The 25,167-nt window shown below is 38.5% G+C and overlaps 1 protein-coding gene across 2 annotated transcripts in view; it reads left to right on the forward strand.

The window, feature by feature from the left end:
* Nucleotides 1-25,167, forward strand: part of DOP1A (DOP1 leucine zipper like protein A) — a 176,311-nt gene that overhangs the window by 63,990 nt on the left and 87,154 nt on the right. Inside the window, exons 11-15 of one of the 2 annotated variants that reach the window (XM_053710480.1) lie at nucleotides 951-1,070; nucleotides 4,530-4,641; nucleotides 15,175-15,204; nucleotides 18,664-18,888; nucleotides 19,430-20,045. In XM_053710480.1, coding sequence (XP_053566455.1) covers nucleotides 951-1,070; nucleotides 4,530-4,641; nucleotides 15,175-15,204; nucleotides 18,664-18,888; nucleotides 19,430-20,045 — 1,103 coding nt within the window. The remainder of the gene's footprint in view (nucleotides 1-950; nucleotides 1,071-4,529; nucleotides 4,642-15,174; nucleotides 15,205-18,663; nucleotides 18,889-19,429; nucleotides 20,046-25,167) is intronic. The other variant, XM_053710479.1, reaches the window with a different exon arrangement.

Here is a 25,167-nt window from a genome sequence, read left to right on the forward strand (position 1 = left end):
CATTTGTAATAGTCTATGTTCAGGGGGGGGGTGAACCAAATGAGAAGAAATAAGGTTTGGACAAATGACTGGGATAGCAAAGTGCAAAATGATGCATTTAGAAAAGAAAAATCCAAAGGTGAAAGTAAAGTTGACTATATCCCTACATATGCTTATATAAATCTATTAAAAATAACATCACTTTCATTCATCATTTTTTATTAATTTGTATATATCATAATTTGTTTTACCCTCAAAGCCGCAATACTTGTTAGCCGTTCCTCCGCCTGCATTATAAAAATTTTTGCCTTTCGTCGTGATGAAACAGCGATGTCCGAATTTCATTGGTCCCCCATGGGCATCTAAACTGTTCTATTTATGACCCCATTTTCAAATGCACCCATACTAAACAATGAATCCAGTGATTCAATGTTTAGTATCGGAGTGGAGCTCGTATCATTGCGGATGCGCAAAATATTGGGCTCACGAGAGCGTGCACGGCTAAAGATGTATAGAGCGGGTCGGACCACTCTTTCCTCTAACACTTCTAAACCCGGAAGTTAGCAGGGGGCTGAGGAAGCTAGCTAAAGGTACGCAATATTAAATATAAATTTCCTAAGTATAGGAACTTTTTTAAAACATTAAAAGTTAGCTACTATACATTATGGGAGTTGTATTATCAATAGCGTTGTTGGCGGATCTAAAAATTTACTTTCACTTTAATTACAGACTTAATGACACTTTACTGCATTTTACAAAAGAGAAACCAGACTTGGGAATTATTATTTCAGATTAATTGAAACTTCATAAACGGTGAAATAATGCAGCATGAAAGGCCAGTAGAATGCTGCAGTAAAAATCTATGTTTCCATGTAATAAGAAAATTGCCCCTTTCCTCTACAAAATCCACGCTTATGCAGTCATCACCAAATGCATCTTTGCTATAATACAATCATTTTTCCCCTTTGCAGTAAGTTAAGAGAAAACAAAAGAACAGCAGAACTCATCAAAACTGCCAACCTACTGTTTAACTCCTTTGAACCTTATTACATGTGGGATTACATTGCTCGTTGGTTTGAAGAGTGCTGCAGGTAACTAGTTATATTTTACATTGCGTATTAGCAGCATGTCTTGGTTTTATGGTTATACCATTCACCCACTACTATGAAAAATGGGGATATTATAAAATTTAACCTTGACATACAACCAGGCCCTTAGCCAATGTTGTCAAAGGGACATGAAACCTAACATTTTTATTTTATGATTCATATTGAGCATACACCATTAAACAACTTTCCAGTTTACTTCTATTATCAATTTTTCTTCATTCTCTTGGTATCCTTTATTGAAGAGAATCAATGCACTACTGGGAGCTAGTTGAACACACCAGTAAGCCAATGACAACAGGCAAATGTTGTGTCACCAATCAGCAGCTAGCCCACCTAGGTATACCTTTCAACAAATGTACAAAGCAAATTAGGTAATAGAATTTAATTGAAAAGTTGTTTAATATTGTATGCTCTATTTGAATCAGGAAAGAAAGAAACATTATGGGTTACATGCCCCTTTAAATTTTATATACATGTGGTGTAAATTTTCTTCTAATTGCAGTGAGGGTCCACAAAAACATTCATAACCTATGGGAAACTGTTCACTTTGCAACCAGGAGACAGACACACCCCAAACAGTACATTGAAATATCCCTCCCACTTCCTCTACCCTCTCAGTAGTTCTATGCCTCATATAATGGAGGTAAGCAGAGAGAGGTGCTCTGCTGAAGATTCTAATTTGATTGCCCTCAATGTTTAGTTTCCTGTAAGAGGAGACAGGGGAGTTGTTAAAAGCCATGTAATTCTCTTAGCAGAGTTTTGGTGTGTGTTAGCTTTTGGATGTCGCAGGGAAGTTCCTATGCCTCATTCCAGTGTTATGCTGCTTTTCTCCCTTTTAGGCAAACCGTGTTCATTACACTGATTTCCCTTTTGTGTTACAGGACTCCTGCAGGTTGCAAGAAGCTGGGTAAGTTACCCTAATGGCATGTTGCATAACAGGTTTGCTTTAGAGCTGGCTAGTGAATCTCTTTATCCCTGCTAATGACTTGTTGCCTAACAGGGTTGCTGTAGATCTGGCTAGTGAACATCTTTATCCCCTCTAATAGTGTGTTGTCTAACAGGGATGCTGTGGAACTGGCTAGTGACACTCTTTATCCCCTCTAATGGCTTGTTGCCTAACAGGGTTGCTATAGAGCTGGCGAGTCATACTTTTTTCCCTCTCTAATGGTCTGTTGCCTTACAGGTTTGCTGTAGTGCTGGCTAGTGATACTCTTTATCCACTCTAATGGTTTGTTGCCTAACAGTTTCAGTGCAGAGCTGGCTAGTGACCGTCTTCATCCACTCTAATGGCTCATTGCTTAAAATAGTCGGAGACATTGCCAGAATTCCTTTACTTTAAAGGTTGGGGTTAATGTTTTTTTCCCGCCGCAGGTCTATTTTTGGCATGTATATCAGCTCCATTATGGGGCCTGGAGCGCACTTTTTTTGCCACTGCAAGATCAGCGTGCTGTTTTGTTGTTTTTCTTCTCCCTGTGTGGAAGGAGGGTTCATGGAGACCAACCGGAGCAGCAGCATGGAGACCTCGCTTCCCTGGGGATAATTTATGGTTGTGTGGACTCAGAAAAGACCTCCTACATGGGTGTATATTATGTGTTCCCTCTGACCAGAGTAGCAGCCTAGATCCTAGGAGCCGTAGCTAAACCAAATGGAAGAGCTATGAAGTGGAAATGCTTGTCCAGGATAACAAAACATAGATACTGTTACTATCTCAGATGCTGGATGCTCTGGTTGTTCCCTGGTACTTTAATCTAGTGTATCTATCTCCACCAATCGTTCTGCTGCCCCGAGTGGTAGCTCGGATCAACCAGGGAGGACTTGGTATGCAGCCCTAGTGAGACTGTTGTCTGTTCCTCCGTGGTGGTTGCCTCTGAGATTGTACCTTCTAGTGCAAGGTCAGTTTTATCAAAACCTAGATACTCTGAGGCTCACTGCATGGAGATTAAACGACTAGTCGGGTCTAAGAGAGGATTCTCTGAGAAGGTGATTGATACTCTCATTCAGGCACACTAGTCTGTTACTAGACATCTTTATCATAAGGTTTGAAGGGCTTACCTCAATTGGTGTGAAAAAAGTGGATTTTCCTGGCATCTCGCGTATATAGCGTTTTTTTCAGGATGGTTTGTAGAAAAGCCTGTCTGCCAGTTAGCTTAAGGATCAGATTCCTACCCCTTTCAGTTCTGTTTCACAACAGTTGGCTCGTTTGCCAGATTTTCAGGAGTTTGTTCAGGCTATTGCTAGAATTAGACCTGTTTTCCAACCTGTTGTTCCTCCATGGAGCCTTAACCTTGTTCTTAGAGTTCTTCAACATGGTCCGTTTGAGCCTATACATTCTGTTGATATCAAGTTGCTCACTTGGAAAGTGATCTTTTTGTTAGCTATTTGCTCTGTTCGCAGAGTGTCAGAATTATATGCTCTCAAATGTGTCTTGCCTTAATTGGTGTTCCATTACGATAAGGTGCTACTTAGGACAAATCTGGGATTTTTACCTAATATAGTTTCTACCCACAACTTCAACCAGGAAATTATGGTTTTGTCTCTTTGTCCCAATCCGTTTTCTTTCAAGGAGAGGTTTTTGCACAATTTTGGATGTGGTCAGAGTGTTTAAGTTCTATATTCACGCTACCTAGGATTTTCTTCAATCATCATCCTTGTTTGTCCTATTTTTCTGGTAAGCGCAAAGGGCAGAAGGCCTCAGCTGTTACTTTTTCCTTCTGGATACAAAGTCTGATTTGCATGGCTTACACAGAAATGGGCCAGCAGCCTCCATCCCTAATTACGGCACATTCTACCCGTGCAGTGTCTATTTCTTGGGCCTTCAAGAATGAGGCTTCAGTTGAACAGATTTGCAAGGCTGCTACATGGTCTTTCTTATACACTTTCACAAAATTCTACAGATTTTATGTTTTTGCTTTGTGGACCCTCACTGCCATTAGAAGGAAAATTATAATTTATGCTTACCTGATAAATTAATTTCCTTTTTGCAAATGAGGGTCCACAAACTCAGTTTTGCCAGCTTTATACCCCTTTTATCTATATACTTTTCCTTATCCTTGGCTTGAACAACTGAGAGGGAAGTGGGAGTGATATTTTAATGTTCTGTTTGGGGTGTCTTTGCCTCTTCCAAGTGGCAATGTGAAGTATTTCCCATAGGTTATGAATGTTTTCTTGGACCCTCACTGCTGAGAAAGAAATTAATTTATCGGGTAAGCATAAATTATATTATTTTATTTATTCCCTCTATACAATGGAAGTTTCCTAACCTAAAGTTTAATTTGTATTATACTGCATATAAAGAACACAATTACATTTTTGGGTGTATTGCGTACATTTTATACACACATCCTTTGTATTGTTAAGCATGAGACATTTCATGTTCAGTACATTTTAGTTTATAGGATAATAATCATGTTGATTAATATATTTTTTTCATTTAAACTGTAGGAGAACACTACATTCCAGACTTCAGTCGTGTGATGAAAGCAATAAGCTGTCTGACTTACCACTCATCAATTTCTGCTTGTTAGTGGATTTTTTATTGGATATTGTGTCTTTGGTAAGACTTTGCTTGATTACTTCTAAAGATTAAGTGAAGGAAAAGAAAATACACCTGAACATAAACTCTTTTTATTGTGAAGCAGGCTAGAGAAAAATAGATGTATATTGTAATACTGTATGTATGCTATCCTCAACTGTAGGCCTATAATCTGTCTTTTAAATATAAACTTATTTTTGTAAATAAACTAACTTGCTTTTCTATATGTGGCTTTTAAGTAAAGAGCTATATATAAAAGTATATTTATTATTGACTTACTGTATTCTTTTTTTCTTTTAAATATGGGAAATTGCTTGTTCCAGTGCTGAAAAAATAAATACCTTTCTTTTAAAGCTTTTGATAATGTGCAGCTGTGGGAGTTGTCCTTATCCGCCAATTAGCTAGTTTCAATTTCAGTTAAAAAAGCGTTAACTTTTCGTACAAAAACAGATTTGACATACTTGATTGATACTCTTTCTTATGCATGAATGAAATGTGTTTCTGTAGTAACCCTTGAACCCTTTGCTACACTGTAAAGCTAGATTTGCACCCCTCCTATCTTAAAAGGATATATTACACCTTAGTCATCTTAAAGGGACACTAAACCCATTTTTTTTTTTTCTTTCATGATTCAGATAGAGCATGTCATTTTAAGCAACTTTCTAATTTACTCCTATTATCTATTTTTCTTTATGCTTTTGCTATCTTTATATAAAAAGCAGGAATGTAAATGTTAGGAGCTGGCCAATTTTTTTATTCAGAACCTGGGTTATGCTTGCTTATTGGTTTGCTAAATGTAGCCACCAATAAGCAAGTGCTATCCAGGGTGCTGAACCTAAAATGGGCTGGCTCCTAAGGTTTACATTCCTGCTCTCTAAATAAAGATAGCAAGAGAACGAAGAAAAATTGATCATAGGAGTAAATTAGAAAGTTGCTTAAAATTGCATGCTCTATCTGAATCATGAAAGAAAATAATAATAATATATCTGTTGAACTGCATCTGATTATGTTCGTGATCAAATACTCCTTTAGATTAAATCTTATGTTTTCATTAAGTTTATTTATTCCATATCTAGGGGTAAGAATTGAGTTAACCACTTTGGTGTTTTACAGCAGTGCCATAGGTGTAGGCCTTTTCCTCATAAATAGCTAAATAAAATCTGTGAAAGATCAGACTGCACTCTAACTAGTGGCAAATACAAAAAAACATAAAGCAGTGCATTAGATGTAGCCTTTTCCTCATTAAAGGGACAGTCAAATCCAAAAAAAACCTTAATGATTCAAATAGGGCATGTAATTTTAAACAACTTTCCTATTTACTTTTATCACTAATTTTGCTTTGTTTTCTTGGTTTTCTTAGTTGAAAGCTAAACCTAGGAGGTTCATATTCTAATTTCTTAGACCTTGAAGGCCGTCTCTGTATTTGACAGTTTTACACCACTAGAGGGCGTTAGTTAATTTTTTTCATATAGATAACATTGAGCTCATGCACATGAATTTTAAGTTTTTCAAAAGAACTGAAATAAGGGGGCAGTCTGCAGAGGATTAGATACAAGGTAATCACAGAGGTAGAACGTGTATTATTATAACGGAGTTGGTTATGCAAAACTGGGGAATGGGTAATTAAGGGATTATCTAGCTTTTAAAACAACAAAAATTCTGGTGTTGACTGTCCCTTTAATAGCTTAAAGTAAAGTCTGGGAAAGAGCAGACTGCATTATAACTAGTGGCAAATACAGAAAACATAAAGCAGTGCATTAGGTGTAGCCTTTTCCTCATTAATAGCTAAAGTAAAGTCTGGGAAAGAGCACACTACATTAGAACTAGTGGCAAATACGGAAAACAGTAGTGTATTTAGGTGTAGCCTTTTCCTCATTAATAGCTAAAGTAAAGTCTGGCAAAGAGCAGACTACATTATAACTAGTGGCAAATACGGAAAACATAAAGTAGTGCATTTAGGTGTAGCCTTTTCCTCATTAATAGCTAAAGTAAAGTCTGGGAAAGAGCAGACTACATTATAACTAGTGGCAAATACGGAAAACATAAAGCAGTACATTAGGTGTAGCCTTTTCCTCATTAATAGCTAAAGTAAAGTCTGGGAAAGAGCAGACTGCACTCTAGTGGCAAATGCAGAAATCATAAAGTAGTGCATTAGGTGTAGCCTTTTTCTCATTAATAGCTAAAGTAAAGTCTGAGAAAGAGCAGACTACATTATAAATAGTGACAAATACAGAAAACATAAAGTAGTACATTAGGTGTAGCCATTTCCTCATTAATAGCTAAAGTAAAGTCTGGGAAAGAGCAGACTACATTATAACTAGTGGCAAATACGGAAAACATAAAGCAGTACATTAGGTGTAGCCTTTTCCTCATAAATAGCTAAAGTAAAGTCTGGGAAAGAGCAGACTGCACTCTAGTGGCAAATGCAGAAATCATAAAGTAGTGCATTAGGTGTAGCCTTTTCTCCAACATAGGTGTGTCCGGTCCACGGCGTCATCCTTACTTGTGGGATATTCTCTTCCCCAACAGGAAATGGCAAAGAGCCCAGCAAAGCTGGTCACATGATCCCTCCTAGGCTCCGCCTACCTCAGTCATTCTCTTTGCCGTTGTACAGGCAACATCTCCACGGAGATGGCTTAGAGTTTTTTAGTGTTTAACTGTAGTTTTTATTATTCAATCAAGAGTTTGTTATTTTAAAATAGTGCTGGTATGTACTATTTACTCAGAAACAGAAAAGAGATGAAGATTTCTGTTTGTATGAGGAAAATGATTTTAGCACCGTAACTAAAATCCATGGCTGTTCCACACAGGACTGTTGAGAGCTATTAACTTCAGTTGGGGGAACAGTGTGCAGTCTCTTGCTGCTTGAGGTATGACACATTCTAACAAGACGATGTAATGCTGGAAGCTGTCATTTTTCCCTATGGGATCCGGTAAGCCATGTTTATTACGATGGTAAATAAGGGCTTCACAAGGGCTTATTAAGATTGTAGACTTTTCTGGGCTAAATCGATTCAGTTTTAAAACATATTTAGCTTTGAGGAATCATTTTATCTGGGTTTATTGATATTATAATATCGGCAGGCACTGTATTAGACACCTTATTTCTCTGGGGCTTTCCCAAAGCATAAGCAGAGCCTCATTTTCGCGCCGGTGTGGCGCACTTGTTTTTGAGAGGCATGGCATGCAGTCGCATGTGAGAGGAGCTCTGATACTTAGAAAGGACTTTCTGAAGGCGTCATTTGGTATCGTATTCCCCTTTGGGCTTGGTTGGGTCTCAGCAAAGCAGATACCAGGGACTGTAAAGGGGTTAAAGTGTTAAAACGGCTCCGGTTCCGTTATTTTAAGGGTTAAAGCTTCCAAATTTGGTGTGCAATACTTTTAAGGCTTTAAGACACTGTGGTGAAAATTTGGTGAATTTTGTACAATTCCTTCATGTTTTTTCGCAATTGCAGTAATAAAGTGTGTTCAGTTTAAAATTTAAAGTGACAGTAACGGTTTTATTTTAAAACGTTTTTTGTACTTTATTATCAAGTTTATGCCTGTTTAACATGTCTGAACTACCAGATAGACTGTGTTCTGAATGTGGGGAAGCCAGAATTCCTGTTCATTTAAATAAATGTGATTTATGTGATAATGACAATGATGCCCAAGATGATTCCTCAAGTGAGGGGAGTAAGCATGGTACTGCATCATTCCCTCCTTCGTCTACACGAGTCTTGCCCACTCAGGAGGCCCCTAGTACATCTAGCGCGCCAATACTGCTTACTATGCAACAATTAACGGCTGTAATGGATAATTCTGTCAAAAACATTTTAGCCAAAATGAACCCTTGTCAGCGTAAGCGTGGCTGCTCTGTTTTAGTTACTGAAGAGCATGACGACGCTGATATTAATATCTCTGAAGGGCCCCTAACCCAATCTGAAGGGGCCAGGGAGGTTTTGTCTGAGGGAGAAATTACTGATTCAGGGAACATTTCTCAACAGGCTGAACCTGATGTAATTGCATTTAAATTTAAGTTGGAACATCTCCGCATTCTGCTTAAGGAGGTATTATCCACTCTGGATGATTGTGAAAAGTTGGTCATCCCAGAGAAACTATGTAAAATGGACAAGTTCCTAGAGGTGCCGGAGCTCCCAGAAGCTTTTCCTATACCCAAGCGGGTGGCGGACATTGTTAATAAAGAATGGGAAAGGCCCGGTATTCCTTTCGTCCCTCCCCCCATATTTAAAAAATTGTTTCCTATGGTCGACCCCAGAAAGGACTTATGGCAGACAGTCCCCAAGGTCGAGGGAGCGGTTTCTACTTTAAACAAACGCACCACTATACCCATAGAGGATAGTTGTGCTTTCAAAGATCCTATGGATAAAAAATTAGAAGGTTTGCTTAAAAAGATGTTTGTTCAGCAGGGTTACCTTCTACAACCAATTTCATGCATTGTCCCTGTCACTACAGCCGCCTGTTTCTGGTTTGATGAACTGATAAAGGCGCTCGATAGTGATTCTCCTCCTTATGAGGAGATTATGGACAGAATCAATGCTCTCAAATTGGCTAATTCTTTCACCCTAGACGCCACTTTGCAATTGGCTAGGTTAGCGGCTAAGAATTCTGGGTTTGCTATTGTGGCGCGCAGAGCGCTTTGGTTGAAATCTTGGTCGGCTGACGCGTCTTCCAAGAACAAGCTACTAAACATTCCTTTCAAGGGGAAAACGCTGTTTGGCCCTGACTTGAAAGAGATTATCTCGGATATCACTGGGGGTAAGGGCCACGCCCTTCCTCAGGATCGGCCTTTCAAGGCGAAAAATAGACCCAATTTTCGTCCCTTTCGTAAAAACGGACCAGCCCAAGGTGCTACGTCCTCTAAGCAAGAGGGTAATACTTCTCAAGCCAAGCCAGCTTGGAGACCAATGCAAGGCTGGAACAAGGGAAAGCAGGCCAAGAAGCCTGCCACTGCTACCAAGACAGCATGAAATATTGGCCCCCGATCCGGGACCGGATCTGGTGGGGGGCAGACTCTCTCTCTTCGCTCAGGCTTGGGCAAGAGATGTTCTGGATCCTTGGGCGCTAGAAATAGTCTCCCAGGGTTATCTTCTGGAATTCAAGGGACTTCCCCCAAGGGGGAGGTTCCACAGGTCTCAGTTGTCTTCAGACCACATAAAAAGACAGGCGTTCTTACATTGTGTAGAAGACCTGTTAAAAATGGGAGTGATTCATCCTGTTCCACTAAGAGAACAAGGGATGGGGTTCTACTCCAATCTGTTCATAGTTCCCAAAAAAGAGGGAACGTTCAGACCAATTTTAGATCTCAAGATCTTAAACAAGTTTCTCAAGGTTCCATCTTTCAAGATGGAAACCATTCGAACTATTCTTCCTTCTATCCAGGAGGGTCAATTCATGACCACGGTGGATTTAAAGGATGCGTATCTACATATTCCTATCCACAAGGAACATCATCGGTTCCTAAGGTTTGCATTCCTGGACAAACATTACCAGTTCGTGGCGCTTCCTTTCGGATTAGCCACTGCTCCAAGGATTTTCACAAAGGTACTAGGCTCCCTTCTAGCGGTGCTAAGACCAAGGGGCATTGCAGTAGTACCTTACCTGGACGACATTCTGATTCAAGCGTCGTCCCTTCCTCAAGCAAAGGCTCACACGGACATTGTCCTGGCCTTTCTCAGATCTCACGGCTGGAAAGTGAACGTGGAAAAGAGTTCTCTATCCCCGTCAACAAGGGTTCCCTTCTTGGGAACAATTATAGACTCTTTAGAAATGAGGATCTTTCTAACAGAGGCCAGAAAAACAAAACTTCTAGACTCTTGTCGGATACTTCATTCCGTTCCTCTTCCTTCCATAGCTCAGTGCATGGAAGTGATCGGGTTGATGGTAGCGGCAATGGACATAGTTCCTTTTGCGCGCATTCATCTAAGACCATTACAACTGTGCATGCTCAGTCAGTGGAATGGGGACTATACAGACTTGTCTCCAAAGATACAAGTAAATCAGAAGACCAGAGACTCACTCCGTTGGTGGCTGTCCCTGGACAATCTGTCTCAAGGGATGACGTTCCGCAGACCAGAGTGGGTCATTGTCACGACCGACGCCAGTCTGATGGGCTGGGGCGCGGTCTGGGGATCCCTGAAAGCTCAGGGTCTTTGGTCTCGGGAAGAATCTCTTCTACCGATAAATATTCTGGAACTGAGAGCGATATTCAATGCTCTCAAGGCCTGGCCTCGGCTAGCGAGGACCAAGTTCATACGGTTTCAATCAGACAACATGACAACTGTTGCGTACATCAACCATCAGGGGGGAACAAGGAGTTCCCTAGCGATGGAAGAAGTGACCAAAATCATTCTATGGGCGGAGTCTCACTCCTGCCACCTGTCTGCTATCCACATCCCAGGAGTGGAAAATTGGGAAGCGGATTTTCTGAGTCGTCAGACATTGCATCCGGGGGAGTGGGAACTCCATCCGGAAATCTTTGCCCAAGTCACTCACCTGTGGGGCATTCAAGACATGGATCTGATGGCCTCTCGTCAGAACTTCAAAGTTCCTTGCTACGGGGCCAGATCCAGGGATCCCAAGGCGGCTCTAGTGGATGCACTAGTAGCACCTTGGACCTTCAAACTAGCTTATGTGTTCCTGCCATTTCCTCTCATCCCCAGGCTGGTAGCCAGGATCAATCAGGAGAGGGCGTCGGTGATCTTGATAGCTCCTGCGTGGCCACGCAGGACTTGGTATGCAGATCTGGTGAATATGTCATCGGCTCCACCTTGGAAGCTACCTTTGAGACGAGACCTTCTTGTTCAGGGTCCGTTCGAACATCCGAATCTGGTTTCACTCCAGCTGACTGCTTGGAGATTGAACGCTTGATTTTATCGAAGCGAGGATTCTCAGATTCTGTTATCGATACTCTTGTTCAGGCCAGAAAGCCTGTAACTAGAAAAATTTACCACAAAATTTGGAAAAAATATATCTGTTGGTGTGAATCTAAAGGATTCCCTTGGGACAAGGTTAAGATTCCTAGGATTCTATCCTTCCTTCAAGAAGGATTGGAAAAAGGATTATCTGCTAGTTCCCTGAAGGGACAGATTTCTGCCTTGTCGGTATTACTTCACAAAAAGCTGGCAGCTGTGCCAGATGTTCAAGCCTTTGTTCAGGCTCTGGTTAGAATCAAGCCTGTTTACAAACCTTTGACTCCTCCTTGGAGTCTCAATTTAGTTCTTTCAGTTCTTCAGGGGGTTCCGTTTGAACCCTTACATTCCGTTGATATTAAGTTATTATCTTGGAAAGTTTTGTTTTTAGTTGCGATTTCTTCTGCTAGAAGAGTCTCAGAATTATCTGCTCTGCAGTGTTCTCCTCCTTATCTGGTGTTTCATGCAGATAAGGTGGTTTTACGTACTAAACCTGGTTTTCTTCCAAAAGTTGTTTCTAACAAAAACATTAACCAGGAGATTATCGTACCTTCTCTGTGTCCAAAACCAGTTTCAAAGAAGGAACGTTTGTTGCACAATTTGGATGTTGTTCGCGCTCTAAAATTCTATTTAGATGCTACAAAGGATTTTAGACAAACATCTTCCTTGTTTGTTGTTTATTCAGGTAAAAGGAGAGGTCAAAAAGCAACTTCTACCTCTCTCTCTTTTTGGATTAAAAGCATCATCAGATTGGCTTACGAGACTGCCGGACGGCAGCCTCCCGAAAGAATCACAGCTCATTCCACTAGGGCTGTGGCTTCCACATGGGCCTTCAAGAACGAGGCTTCTGTTGATCAGATATGTAGGGCAGCGACTTGGTCTTCACTGCACACTTTTACCAAATTTTACAAGTTTGATACTTTTGCTTCTTCTGAGGCTATTTTTGGGAGAAAGGTTTTGCAAGCCGTGGTGCCTTCCATTTAGGTGACCTGATTTGCTCCCTCCCTTCATCCGTGTCCTAAAGCTTTGGTATTGGTTCCCACAAGTAAGGATGACGCCGTGGACCGGACACACCTATGTTGGAGAAAACAGAATTTATGTTTACCTGATAAATTTCTTTCTCCAACGGTGTGTCCGGTCCACGGCCCGCCCTGGTTTTTTAATCAGGTCTGATAATTTATTTTCTTTAACTACAGTCACCACGGTACCATATGGTTTCTCCTATGCAAATATTCCTCCTTAACGTCGGTCGAATGACTGGGGTAGGCGGAGCCTAGGAGGGATCATGTGACCAGCTTTGCTGGGCTCTTTGCCATTTCCTGTTGGGGAAGAGAATATCCCACAAGTAAGGATGACGCCGTGGACCGGACACACCGTTGGAGAAAGAAATTTATCAGGTAAACATAAATTCTGTTTTTCTCATTAATAGCTAAAGTAAAGTCTGAGAAAGAGCAGACTACATTATAACTAGTGGCAAATAGAGAAAACATAAAGTAGTGCATTAGGTGTAGCCTTTTCCTCATTAATAACTAAAGTAAAGTCTGGGAAAGAGCAGACTACAGTATAACTAGTGGCAAATACGGAAAACATAAAGCAGTACATTAGGTTTAGCCTTTTCCTCATTAATAGCTAAAGTAAAGTCTGGGAAAGAGCAGACTGCACTCTAGTGGCAAATGCAGAAAACATAAAGTAGTGCATTAGGTGTAGCCTTTTCCTCATTAATAGCTAAAGTAAAGTCTGGGAAAGAGCAGACTACATTATAAATAGTGACAAATACAGAAAACATAAAGTAGTACATTAGGTGTAGCCTTTTCCTCATTAATAGCTAAAGTAAAGTCTGGGAAAGAGCAGACTGCATTATAACTAGTGGCAAATACAGAAAACATAAAGTAGTGCATTAGGTGTAGCCATTTCCTCATTAATAGCTAAAGTAAAGTCTGGGAAAGAGCAGACTACATTATAACTAGTGGCAAATACGGAAAACATAAAGTAGTGCATTAGGTGTAGCCTTTTCCTCATTAATAGCTAAAGTAAAGTCTGGCAAAGAGCAGACTACATTATAAATAGTGACAAATACAGAAAACATAAAGTAGTACATTAGGTGTAGCCATTTCCTCATTAATAGCTAAAGTAAAGTCTGGGAAAGAGCAGACTACATTATAACTAGTGGCAAATACGGAAAACATAAAGTAGTGCATTAGGTGTAGCCTTTTCCTCATTAATAGCTAAAGTAAAGTCTGGGAAAGAGCAGACTACATTATAAATAGTGACAAATACAGAAAACATAAAGCAGTACATTAGGTATAGCCTTTTCCTCATTAATAGCTAAAGTAAAGTCTGGGAAAGAGCACACTACATTATAAATAGTGACAAATACAGAAAACATAAAGCAGTGCATTAGGTGTAGCCTTTTCCTCATTAATAGCTAAAGTAAAGTCTGGGAAAGAGCAGACTACATTATAACTAGTGGCAAATACGGAAAACATAAAGTAGTGCATTAGGTGTAGCCTTTTCCTCATTAATAGCTAAAGTAAAGTCTGGGAAAGAGCAGACTGCACTCTAGTGGCAAATACAGAAAACATAAAGCAGTGCATTAGGTGTAGCCTTTTCCTCATTAATAGCTAAAGTAAAGTCTGGGAAAGAGCACACACTACATTATAACTAGTGGCAAATGCAGAAAACATAAAGCAGTACATTAGGTGTAGCCTTTTCCTCATTAATAGCTAAAGTAAAGTCTGGGAAAGAGCAGACTGCATTATAACTAGTGGCAAATACAGAAAACATAAAGTAGTGCATTAGGTGTAGCCTTTTCCTCATTAATAGCTAAAGTAAAGTCTGGGAAAGAGCAGACTGCATTATAACTAGTGGCAAATACAGAAAACATAAAGTAGTGCATTAGGTGTAGCCTTTTCCTCATTAATAGCTAAAGTAAAGTCTGGGAAAGAGCAGACTACATTATAACTAGTGGCAAATACAGAAAACATAAAGTAGTACATTAGGTGTAGCCTTTTCCTCATTAATAGTTAAAGTAAAGTCTGGGAAAGAGCAGACTACGAAAACATAAAGGAGAAAATTAAACCAGTTTAATGTTTTCAAATACTATCAGTGTCATAGAAGTTAAAAATAAACTGCTATGAAACTATGACTCGGATAAAAAACTGATTGTTGGAGTAGTAATATGCCGCTATATCTGCCCACAGCATGTTTTATCTTCAGCATTAAGTAAAAGATGCATTTAATAAGACGACATAGAAAATAATTATGTCAACACACTGCTGCATGCGGTGACTGAAGGAACCACAGCTTGATAGGTCTGCACTTTTTAAAACCCAATGCCTTTCTGAGAGACTAAATTGTAGACTTAAAACCAGTTGGGTTTTTTCTTCTTCAATCTATTTGATTCAAACCAGAAAGCTCCTCATAGTTCATGAAGCTCTACAATTTACCAGAAAATAGATTGCTGATACCTTATTTTTTTTCTTGTATATTGCATGCATTTTGATTCTGATATAAAGTATAAACAAAACTCACACAATGCGCATGTAATTGCTATGCATTTTTCTTCTGTACAATTCATGTATTTTCTTAATCTGTAGTTAAATGTCTTTTCACTTCATGAATCTTTTGCTTTCCCTTTCCAAAGCCTACTAGAAGTATGAGAGTGATCTGTCAGGTACTGTATAGCTTTCTGTTTTAGTATCTCTACACTTAGTAATATGTTTATGCACGTTTCTCTTTTTGTTCACATACACTGCTCTTTTAAGTACTTTACTAATTACACCATTTTTATCATTAAATGTACAGTTTACTGTAAAATTATTTTCTCACTAATTATCTTCCATTGACTTGTTATACCAGCTGCAGAGTATAAAATGTATAGGACATAGTTCATTTAGGTTTAATTTCCAATTAAATGGGCTTCATATACACAGTGAGACCAATAGAAAGAGTAATGGGAAATGAACATATCAGTACTACTCTGTCCAACCACCCACTAGGAGAGTGATTTATTTATAACCTTGTTTATGTAGCTTTTCTATAACAAGGACATAAGTACCGACATTTTGAGTATAGGCAGGGATACAACAGACAAAAATAGCTATTTCAAATAACAAAATCAAGCAAAGGAGCTATCTGTAAAACATTTAATACACCCCAGTAGGTAAAACATATAATTGGTAACACTTTGAAGGAGAGAGAAAAAAAATCACAGTACACTGCCCCTTTAAGCAGAGACAAATTTTCATTAATATTGTGTACTAAAACTGCTATCTTGGAAAATCACATCTGTGTATAGAATTTAGTTGTTTGTATAGAAGAATGATTGATTGATTGATTGATTGATTGATTGGGGTATGAAGATTTAGATATCTACATAATGTGTATTAAAACAATATTATCCAGAATAAATTAAACTGGATCTGAGAATAATAATCTGCAAGTAGGTTAATAGCATTTTCTTAATCTTCATGAAAATCCATATTATACCCTTAGGCCACATTTGCAGTATTCAAAAGACACTGATATCCCTATTGTTTAAATTTACAGTTGTTATCCATATACATGTTTGTGTTGCTCTGACAAAATGCCGACGGACATTTGGCCGACAGCATTCTGTCCGACGGATATTTGACCTACGGGCAGAATGCTGAAGCATGTTCCGAGTTCGGGCCAAGGGCAGATACACTATAGAGTGCTCAGTTCTAATCAGAGCCTCGGGTGCCGCAACTGCCTCTGGGAACCTAACCATGGGTCCCAGCCCGCACGTCTTGTAATTCTCTGTCTGTGAAACTATCTATCAAATCTATTTATATATATCTATCTATTGAATCTATCTATCAAATTTATCTATATATGTATTGCATCTATCTAATCTATCTATCTACCTATCTCGTGGCCGGACTGTTATCTGACAGCCACTTGTGTGTCTGACTATTATCCGTCTGCCAAATGTCTGTCGGCCAAATGTCCGTCGGCTAACAGTCCGGCCATGCATGTTTGTATATCTAGGTCTCTGGATATTACAGGGTTATCCTCTTCAATAGAAGGATTTAGCTCTTTTATAGTCAAATTTAATTTAAAACATACACAATAAAGTAATTTTGAAAACAAATTTCAATTTTCTGCTACAATTAGACTCTAGTAGACAACACAGAGTCAGCTAGTACCTCTATCTGTATATACATTGTGTAGAATGTTTTATGCTAAACTGCAAGATGGGGTACTTATGTTCACTTAATAGATTTATAGCCAAATGCTTTGTTGAAAACAAAGGTTGTTTCTTTGGAATCTGACTTTAGTAGTGTGGGGAAAAATATGTTTGAAGATTAATCCACTTGTAAAACTATAACGTTCATAATTTAAATTACATTTTAAAAGTTAGCTCAAGTGTAATTAGTAGTGTGTGTATGTATGTGTATGTGTATATGTGTATATATGAGTGTGTATATGTGTATATATATATATATATGTATATATATATATATATGTATATATATGTATATATATGTATATATATATATATATGTATATATATGTATATATATGTATATATATATATATATATATATATATGTATATGTATATATATATATATATATATATGTATATATATATGTATATATATATATATATGTGTATATATATATATATATAGTGGGGGGAAAAAGTATTTAGTCAGCCACCAATTGTGCAAGTTCTCCCACTTAAGAAGATGAGAGAGGCCTGTAATTTTCATCATAGGTATACCTCAACTATGAGAGACAAAATGTGGTGTGAAGAAATCAACTGTGGGAGCAATAATTAGAAAATGGAAGACATACAAGACCACTGATAATCTCCCTCGATCTGGGGCTCCACGCAAGATCTCACCCTTGGGGTCAAAATGATCACAAGAACGGTGAGCAAACATCCCAGAACCACATGGGGGGACCTAGTGAATGACCTGCAGAGAGCTGGGACCAACGTAACAAAGGCTACCATCAGTAACACACTACGTCGCCAGGGATTCAGATCCTGCAGTGCCAGACGTGTCCCCCTGCTTAAGCCAGTACATGTCCGGGCCCATCTGAAGTATGCTAGAGAGCATTTGGATGATCCAGAAGCAGATTGGGAGAATGTCATATGGTCATATGAAACCAAAGTAGAACTGTTTGGTAGAAACACAACTTGTCGTGTTTGGAGAAGAGAGAATGCTGAGTTGCAACCAAAGAACACCATACCTACTGTGAAGCATGGGGGTGGCAACATCATGCTTTGGGGCTGTTTCTCTTCAAAGGGAACAGGACGACTGATCCGTGTACATGAAAGAATGAATGGGGCCATGTATCGTGAGATTTTGAGTGCAAACCTCCTTCCATCAGCAAGGGCATTGAAGATGAAACGTGGCTGGGTCTTTCAGCATGACAATGATCCCAAACACACCACCCAGGCAACGAAGGAGGGGCTTCATAAGAAGCATTTCAAGGTCCTGGAGTGGCCTAGCCAGTCTCCAGATCTCAACCCAATAGAAAACCTTTGGAGGGAGTTGAAAGTCCGTGTTGCCCAGCAACAGCCCCAAAACATCACTGCTCTAGAGGAGATCTGCATGAAGGAATGGGCTAACATATCAGCAACAGTGTGTGACAACCTTGTGAAGACTTACAGAAAACGTTTGACCTCTGTCATTGCTAACAAGGATATATAACAAAGTATTGAGATGAACTTTGGATATTGACCAAATACTTATTTTCCTCCATAATTTGAAAATAAATTATTTCCAAATCAGACAATGTGATTGTCTGGATTTGTTTCCACATTTTGTCTCTCATAGTTGAGGTATACCTATGATGAAAATTACAGGCCTCTCTCATCTTCTTAAGTGGGAGAACTTGCACAATTGGTGGCTGACTAAATACAAACCATGTGGTCAAATTTATATATATATATATATATATATATATATATATATATATATATATATATATATATATATATATATATATATATATATATATATATATATATATATATAATCCACAGTGTAGTAACTGTCCGGAGTAAATACATAGACAAGTGTTCCATGTAGTGTTTGTGCTTATATTGTTAGTGACTGCAGCATCTGTGCTTTTAATTGTGTGATTTCTCTGCTTAGGAGACATACATTGAAATACAAACGGAACACTTACCTCAGTTGTTGCTCAGGATGATTTCTGCTCTTTCAAGCCATCTCCAGGCTCTGGATCTTAGGGAACTGACCGATTCTTTAAGACTGTGCTCGAAGATTCTCAGCAAGGTCCAACCTCCTCTTCTTTCTGACAGTAACATGCAATTTCCTTTTGGACAAAACAGCTCTTCTAAGGAGAGAGATGGTCGGAAGGTAATATTGCCTATTGCATAACAAGGGTTTAATTGTACAATAATACTTCCATGCAAACAGTGATGCTTGTCTTCTTTAGTATCCAAACCAAAGAGATTTAGGAACTCTTTTCAGATGATACTGCAGATAACAAGATACAAATTATAATACATTTTCACTTGACTTAAAATAATGCTTTAAATGTGTGACTGAAGTTTGTAGGTGATACTGGTGTTGCTGTTATGTGATCCTAGCTTTCAGAAGGCTTCAATGGAGTGTATACTTCTCCCACAAATATTATAATTATCAATTTAATTAATGGTATCTGGGGGAGCTGTAATTTTCTTACTGTTAATTCATAAAGGGATAGTACAGTATTAAGATTATGACCCACCACCTTCTAATCATGGGTGCCATCATGTTGAAATCTAGCTTCCACTGCATTCAAGTGCTGACGTGTTCTCATATATGCGACAACTCTTCTTCATGTTTTATGATGCAGTGAGAGGTAAATTATGACTTTCAGTACAGAATTATACATAGTTTTCTGTTTATTTTTCAGCTATCCCCAGTTACCTCTGAAAACCCTGGAGATGTGTTTGAAGATGGTGAAAATCCACCAAGCAGTCGTTCTTCAGAGAGTGGTTTTACAGAGTTTGTTCAGTACCAAGCGGATAGAGTGGATGACATTGACAGGGTATTGGGTGAGGGTCAGGGTACAGCTGGTCTGCCCTTAGGCAGCACTTCATCAGAAACCGAAACAGCATCTACTGTGGGTTCCGAGGAAACGGTTGTACAAGCTTCATCCAGAAGTCCTCATGGAGTAGCTACTTGGAGTGCTAAATCTACACAAAAAACTGCTATGCAATGTTGCTTAGAATATTTTCAGCAATTTTTGACCAGACTAATAACTTTGTATATTATTCCTAAAAGTTTAGTGTCTCGTGAACTTAGTGATCCTCCTGTAGCCCATTTAGGGGGACAACCAGAAAACACTAGCCGGGAAATTCCAGCACAAAATGTTAATGAAAAGCAAGGATGCAAGCAAATATCTCCAAAAGACTACCGACTTGCCTTTATTGCTGCTTGCCAGCTTTTCTTGGAATGCTCAAGTTTCCCAGTTTACATTGCAGAAGGCAGCCAGAAAGCAGATGTTAATACAGGAAAGACTGATACAGGTATGGTGTGTCCACATTCTCTCTTTGCTGTTATTTACATTATTGCCCTAGCCATCAGATTCCTGCTCCCTCTTCTCTGTTGCTATATGTTTTTTAATTGTGAGACATTTTGGATAAAAAATGTAATGAAAGTAAATAAAATGCAGGTTTGTAGTATATGCATTTTACATTCATGTAAAGCCTCGCTGATCCAATCAGCAGCATTAGTTGCATATCTGAATCTGGTTTCCATTCAAAATCCCTGCCTATACATGCAGACCTACTGTAACACATTATTTTTAGATTTATTATGTATAAGAATTTAGACTCTTGACATGCTCTTGATTAAAGGCATATTCTCTTCAAAATTAAACTTTCATGATTCAGATGGGGTATGCAATTTTAAACAGCTTTTCCATTTTACTTTTATCATCAAGCATATAGATATACAGTGGATATAAAAAGTCTACACACCCCTGTTAAAATGTCAGGTTTCTGTGATGTAAAAAAATGAATAATTTCAGAACTTTTTCCACCTTTAATGTGACCAATAAACTGTACAACTCAATTGAAAAACAAACTGAAATCTTTTAGGTTAAGGGAAATAAAACTAAAAAACTAAAATAATATGGTTGCATAAGTGTGAACACCCTTAAACTAATACTTTATTGAAGCACCTTTTGATTTTATTACAGCACTCAGTCTTTTTGGGTATGAGTTTTTCAGCATGGCACATCTTGGCTTGGCAAGATTTGCCCACTCTTCTTTGCAAAAACACTCTAAATCTGTCAGAATGCTAGGGCATCTCCTGTGCACAGCCCTCTTCAGATCACCCAACATATTTTGAATTGGATTCAGGTCTGGGCTCTGGCTGGGCCATCCCAAAACTTTAATCTTCTTCTGGTGAAGCCGTTCCTTTGTTGATTTGGAGATCTGCTTTGGGTCGTTGTCATGCTGAAAGATGAAGTTCCTCTTCATGTTCAGCTTTCTAGCAGCAGCCTTATGGTTTTGGGCCAATATTGTCTGGTATTTGGAACTGTTCATTATTCCCTCTACCTTGACTAAGGCCGCAGTTCCAGCTGAAGAAAAACAGCCCCAAAGCATGATGCTGCCACCACTATGCTTCACTGTGGGTATGGTGTTCTTTTGGTGATATGCAGTGTTGTTTTTGCGCCAAACATATTTTTTGGAATTATGGCCAAAAAGTTCAACTTTGGTTTCATCAGACCAGAACACCTTTTGCAACATGCTTTTGGGAAACTTCAGATGTGTTTTTGCAAAATTTAGCCAGGCTTGGATGTTTTTTTTTGTAAGAAAAGGCTTCCGTCTTGCCACTCTGCCCCATAGCCCAATCATATGAAGAATACGGGCGATTGTTGTCACATGTACCACACAGCCAGTACTTGCCAGATATTCCAGAAGCTCCTTTAATGTTGCTGTAGGCCTCTTGGCACCCTCCCAGACCAGTTTTTTTCTCATCTTTTCATAAATTTTGGAGGGACATTCAGTTCTTGGTAATGTCACTGTTGTACCATATTTTCTTCACTTGATGACTGTCTTCACTGTGTTCCATGGTATATCTAATGCCTTGGAAATTCTTTTGTACCCTTCTCCTGACTGATACCTTTTAACATTGAGATCCCTCTGATGCTTTAGAAGTTCTCTGCAGACCATGGCTTTTGCTGTAGGATGCGACTAACAAAATGTCAGGAAAGACCTACTAGAACAGCTGAACTTTATTTGGGGTTAATCAGAGGCACTTTAAATGATAACAGGTGTGTACTGACTCCTATTTAACATGATTTCGAATGTGATTACTTAATTCTGAACACAGCTACATCCCCAGTTATAAAAGGGTGTTCAAACTTATGCAACCACATTATTTTAGTTTATTTCCCTTTACCTAAAAGATTTCAGTTTGTTTTTCAATTGAGTTGTACAGTTTATAGGTCACATTAAAGGTGTAAAAAGTTCTGAAATTATTTATCTTTGTCTCATTTTTTTACATCACAGAAACCTAACATTTTAACAGGGGTGTGTAGATTTTTTATATCCACTGTATATTTAATATTGCTTGCATTGCTGCACTACTTACCCCCTTTGCTGCGTTTAGGTTCTGTGATGTCTTTGATGGCATCAGAACGAGGCTCCGATTGGAGCCTATGGAAGCATGCTCTTGTGAGCGCAATGCTTCCCAGCAGTAAGAACGCAAGCTTGCTTTCGCATTGCTGACAACTTGTAATACCAGTGCGCATTAGCGTGCTCTGGTATTACTCAGTGGAGCACAAATGTCGCTTTCACAAAAGTGATATTTAGCGCTCCACTTGTAATGCGGCCCTTAGTGTTTAAAACAGTTTAGTGTTGGTGTTTGCTAGTGCTTAGGACAGAAAGAGGAGAGAAACAAGTTGACAAACCATATTAAAACAAATTTTAGAATGAATACACGTCTTTAAATGTATTTGTTGCAGTTACAACCAGAACACTTTGTGTGGTTTGCTTTGTGGCTGATAGTGGTGGTTTTGGAACTTAATAATATATATATATATATATATATATATATATATAATATCTCCCTGCTCATTCTGCCAAGTCTTTCTGCAGAAGACAAATTCTGCTAATCACACATATTTAAATAAACTTTGCAAATCTGGCTTATCTGTGTGTTTGCACTTCTACATGGTGGGGGATGTTCATTAAGAAATAATGAAAATGGTTTATTTTGGAAACAGCTGTGTACATAAGTACATACAAGTAATGTCAGTAACGCATAACTTTTGTGTCCTAAATATTTTAAAATGCATATATATTATTTTACCCTTTTTTGGCACATCCCAACCCTCCATATATTTCACCTTAACACACATGCACACATTTCTCAATATATCTACCAAGTCAAGTTTTGAAGCTGAAAAAAATATTTATTTAACTCTTCTTCTCTGCCATATCTTTCTGTTGAAAAGATATTTAACCTTTTCTCCTGGCAGACTTATCTGTGTCTCTGGTTGCGCCTGGTTTTCTGTATGTTCATATGTGTAGATATGGGTGCAGTTGTGTGTCTATAGGAGCCTGTGTGTGTTTTTTATGGATGCCTGCATGTGTCTGTGTCTATGGGAGCCTTTGTATGTGTAGGTGTGTGTCCATGGGAGTATGTGTGTGTATCTGTAGATGTGTGCCTGTATGTGTGCAAGTAACAGTGAGACATGAAAGGTCAAGGAGTGGGAATGTTACTTTGTGAAATTTATGGGAGTGGGGCGCATTTTAGAATTTTACCTTGGGAGCTAGATTCTGTAGAACCTACCCTACACCTGACCATGACCCCAATATAAGTTTTTTGGACATACCATTCCAAAACCATAGGCATTAATATGGAGTTGGCACTATGCATCCTGGTAGGTAGCGTTCTCTTGGCATAAGCCACACGGCCCACACCCAGATTTTTCAATCAGACTGCTAGATAGTAAAGTGTGAATCATCACTCCAGAGATGTTTCCAGTGCTTCAGAATTTGGTGACAGAGTGCTTTCTACCACTGCAGCCGGCACTTGGCATTTTGCATGCTGATTACAGGTTTTTCTGCAGCTGCTCAGCCATGGAAACCTATTTGTGTTGATGTTGCTTCCAGACGCAGTTTGGAACTCTATAGTGAGTGATACAACAAATAGGTGATTTTTTTTTTTTTTTGTGAGTTTGCGTGGTCTACCAGGTGGGCTGGACTGCTGTTGTTCCTATACTATTCCTCTTTACAATAATAGCACAGTTGACTGGGGCAGAATCTACTAAAGCCAAAATTTCACAAAATGACTAGTGGCAAAAGTGGCATCCTATGGCAGTGCCATGTTTTAAGTCACTGAGCTCTTCAGTATGACCATTGTGCTGCAAATGTTTATGTAGATTTCATAGGTATGGGTTGGATTATATGTACCTGTTAGCAATGGGTATAGCTGAAAACCTGAACGCAGTAATTGTGCTGTTTCTGTGTGTATATATATATATATATATATATATATATATATATATATATATGTCAAATTGTTCAAAATTGCATTACTTCTAAGTTTTACTGTAGGCTTTTTGCCCTTATATAGAATTAAAAACTAACGGCTAGATTACGTGTTTTGTGGTATGAGTGAAAAAGCAGCATTAATGCTCTTTTTCACTACCGCTGGTATTAAGAGTCTTGCAGGTTTAGGGGCATCGCACACTTTTTTGGCCGTAACGCAACGTAATTACCGTAGCTTTCAAAAAGTTATTTTTCAATGGGACTTCCTTTGCGCCGGTATTACGAGTCTGCCTGGGAGACCAAAAAGTGAGCGGTACACCCTATACCACCAAGATCGATACTGTAAACTGAAAGTCAGTAGTTATGAGTTTTGCGCTACAAAGCTGTAGCATAAAATTCATAACTAAAGTGCTAAAAAGTACACTAACACCCATAAACTACCTATTAACCCCTAAACCGAGGCCCTTCCGCATCACAAATACTAAAATTAAATTATTAACCCCCTAATCTGCCGCTCCAGACATTGCCGCCACTATAATAAACATATTAACCCCTAAACTGCTGCACTCCCGCATCACAAACACTAGTTAAATATTATTTACCCCTAATCTGCCGCCCCTAACATCGCCGCCACCTACCTACATTTATTAACCCCTAATCTGCCACCCCCAACGTCGCCGCCACTATACTAAATGTATTAACCCCTAAACCTAAGTCTAACCTAAAACCCCCTAACTTAAATATAATTAAAATAAATCTAAATAAAACCTACTATGATTACCTAAATAATTCCTATTTAAAATGAAATACTTACCTGTAAAATAAACCCTAAACTAGCTAAAATATAACTAATAGTTACATTGTAGCTAGCTTAGGGTTTATTTTTATTTTAGAGGCAAGTTTGTATTTATTTTAACTAGGTAGAATAGTTACTAAATAGTTATTAACTATTTACTAACTACCTAGCTAAAATAAATACAAATTTACCTGTATAATAAAACCTAACCTGAGTTACACTAACACCTAACCTTACACTACAATTACATAAATTACATTTATTAAATACAATTACCTAAATTACAAAAAAAACACTAAATTAAACAAAATAAAAAAAGAAATTATCAGATATTTAAACTAATTACAC

Source organism: Bombina bombina, chromosome 4, assembly GCF_027579735.1.
Source record: "Bombina bombina isolate aBomBom1 chromosome 4, aBomBom1.pri, whole genome shotgun sequence".
Classification (NCBI taxonomy): domain Eukaryota; kingdom Metazoa; phylum Chordata; class Amphibia; order Anura; family Bombinatoridae; genus Bombina; species Bombina bombina.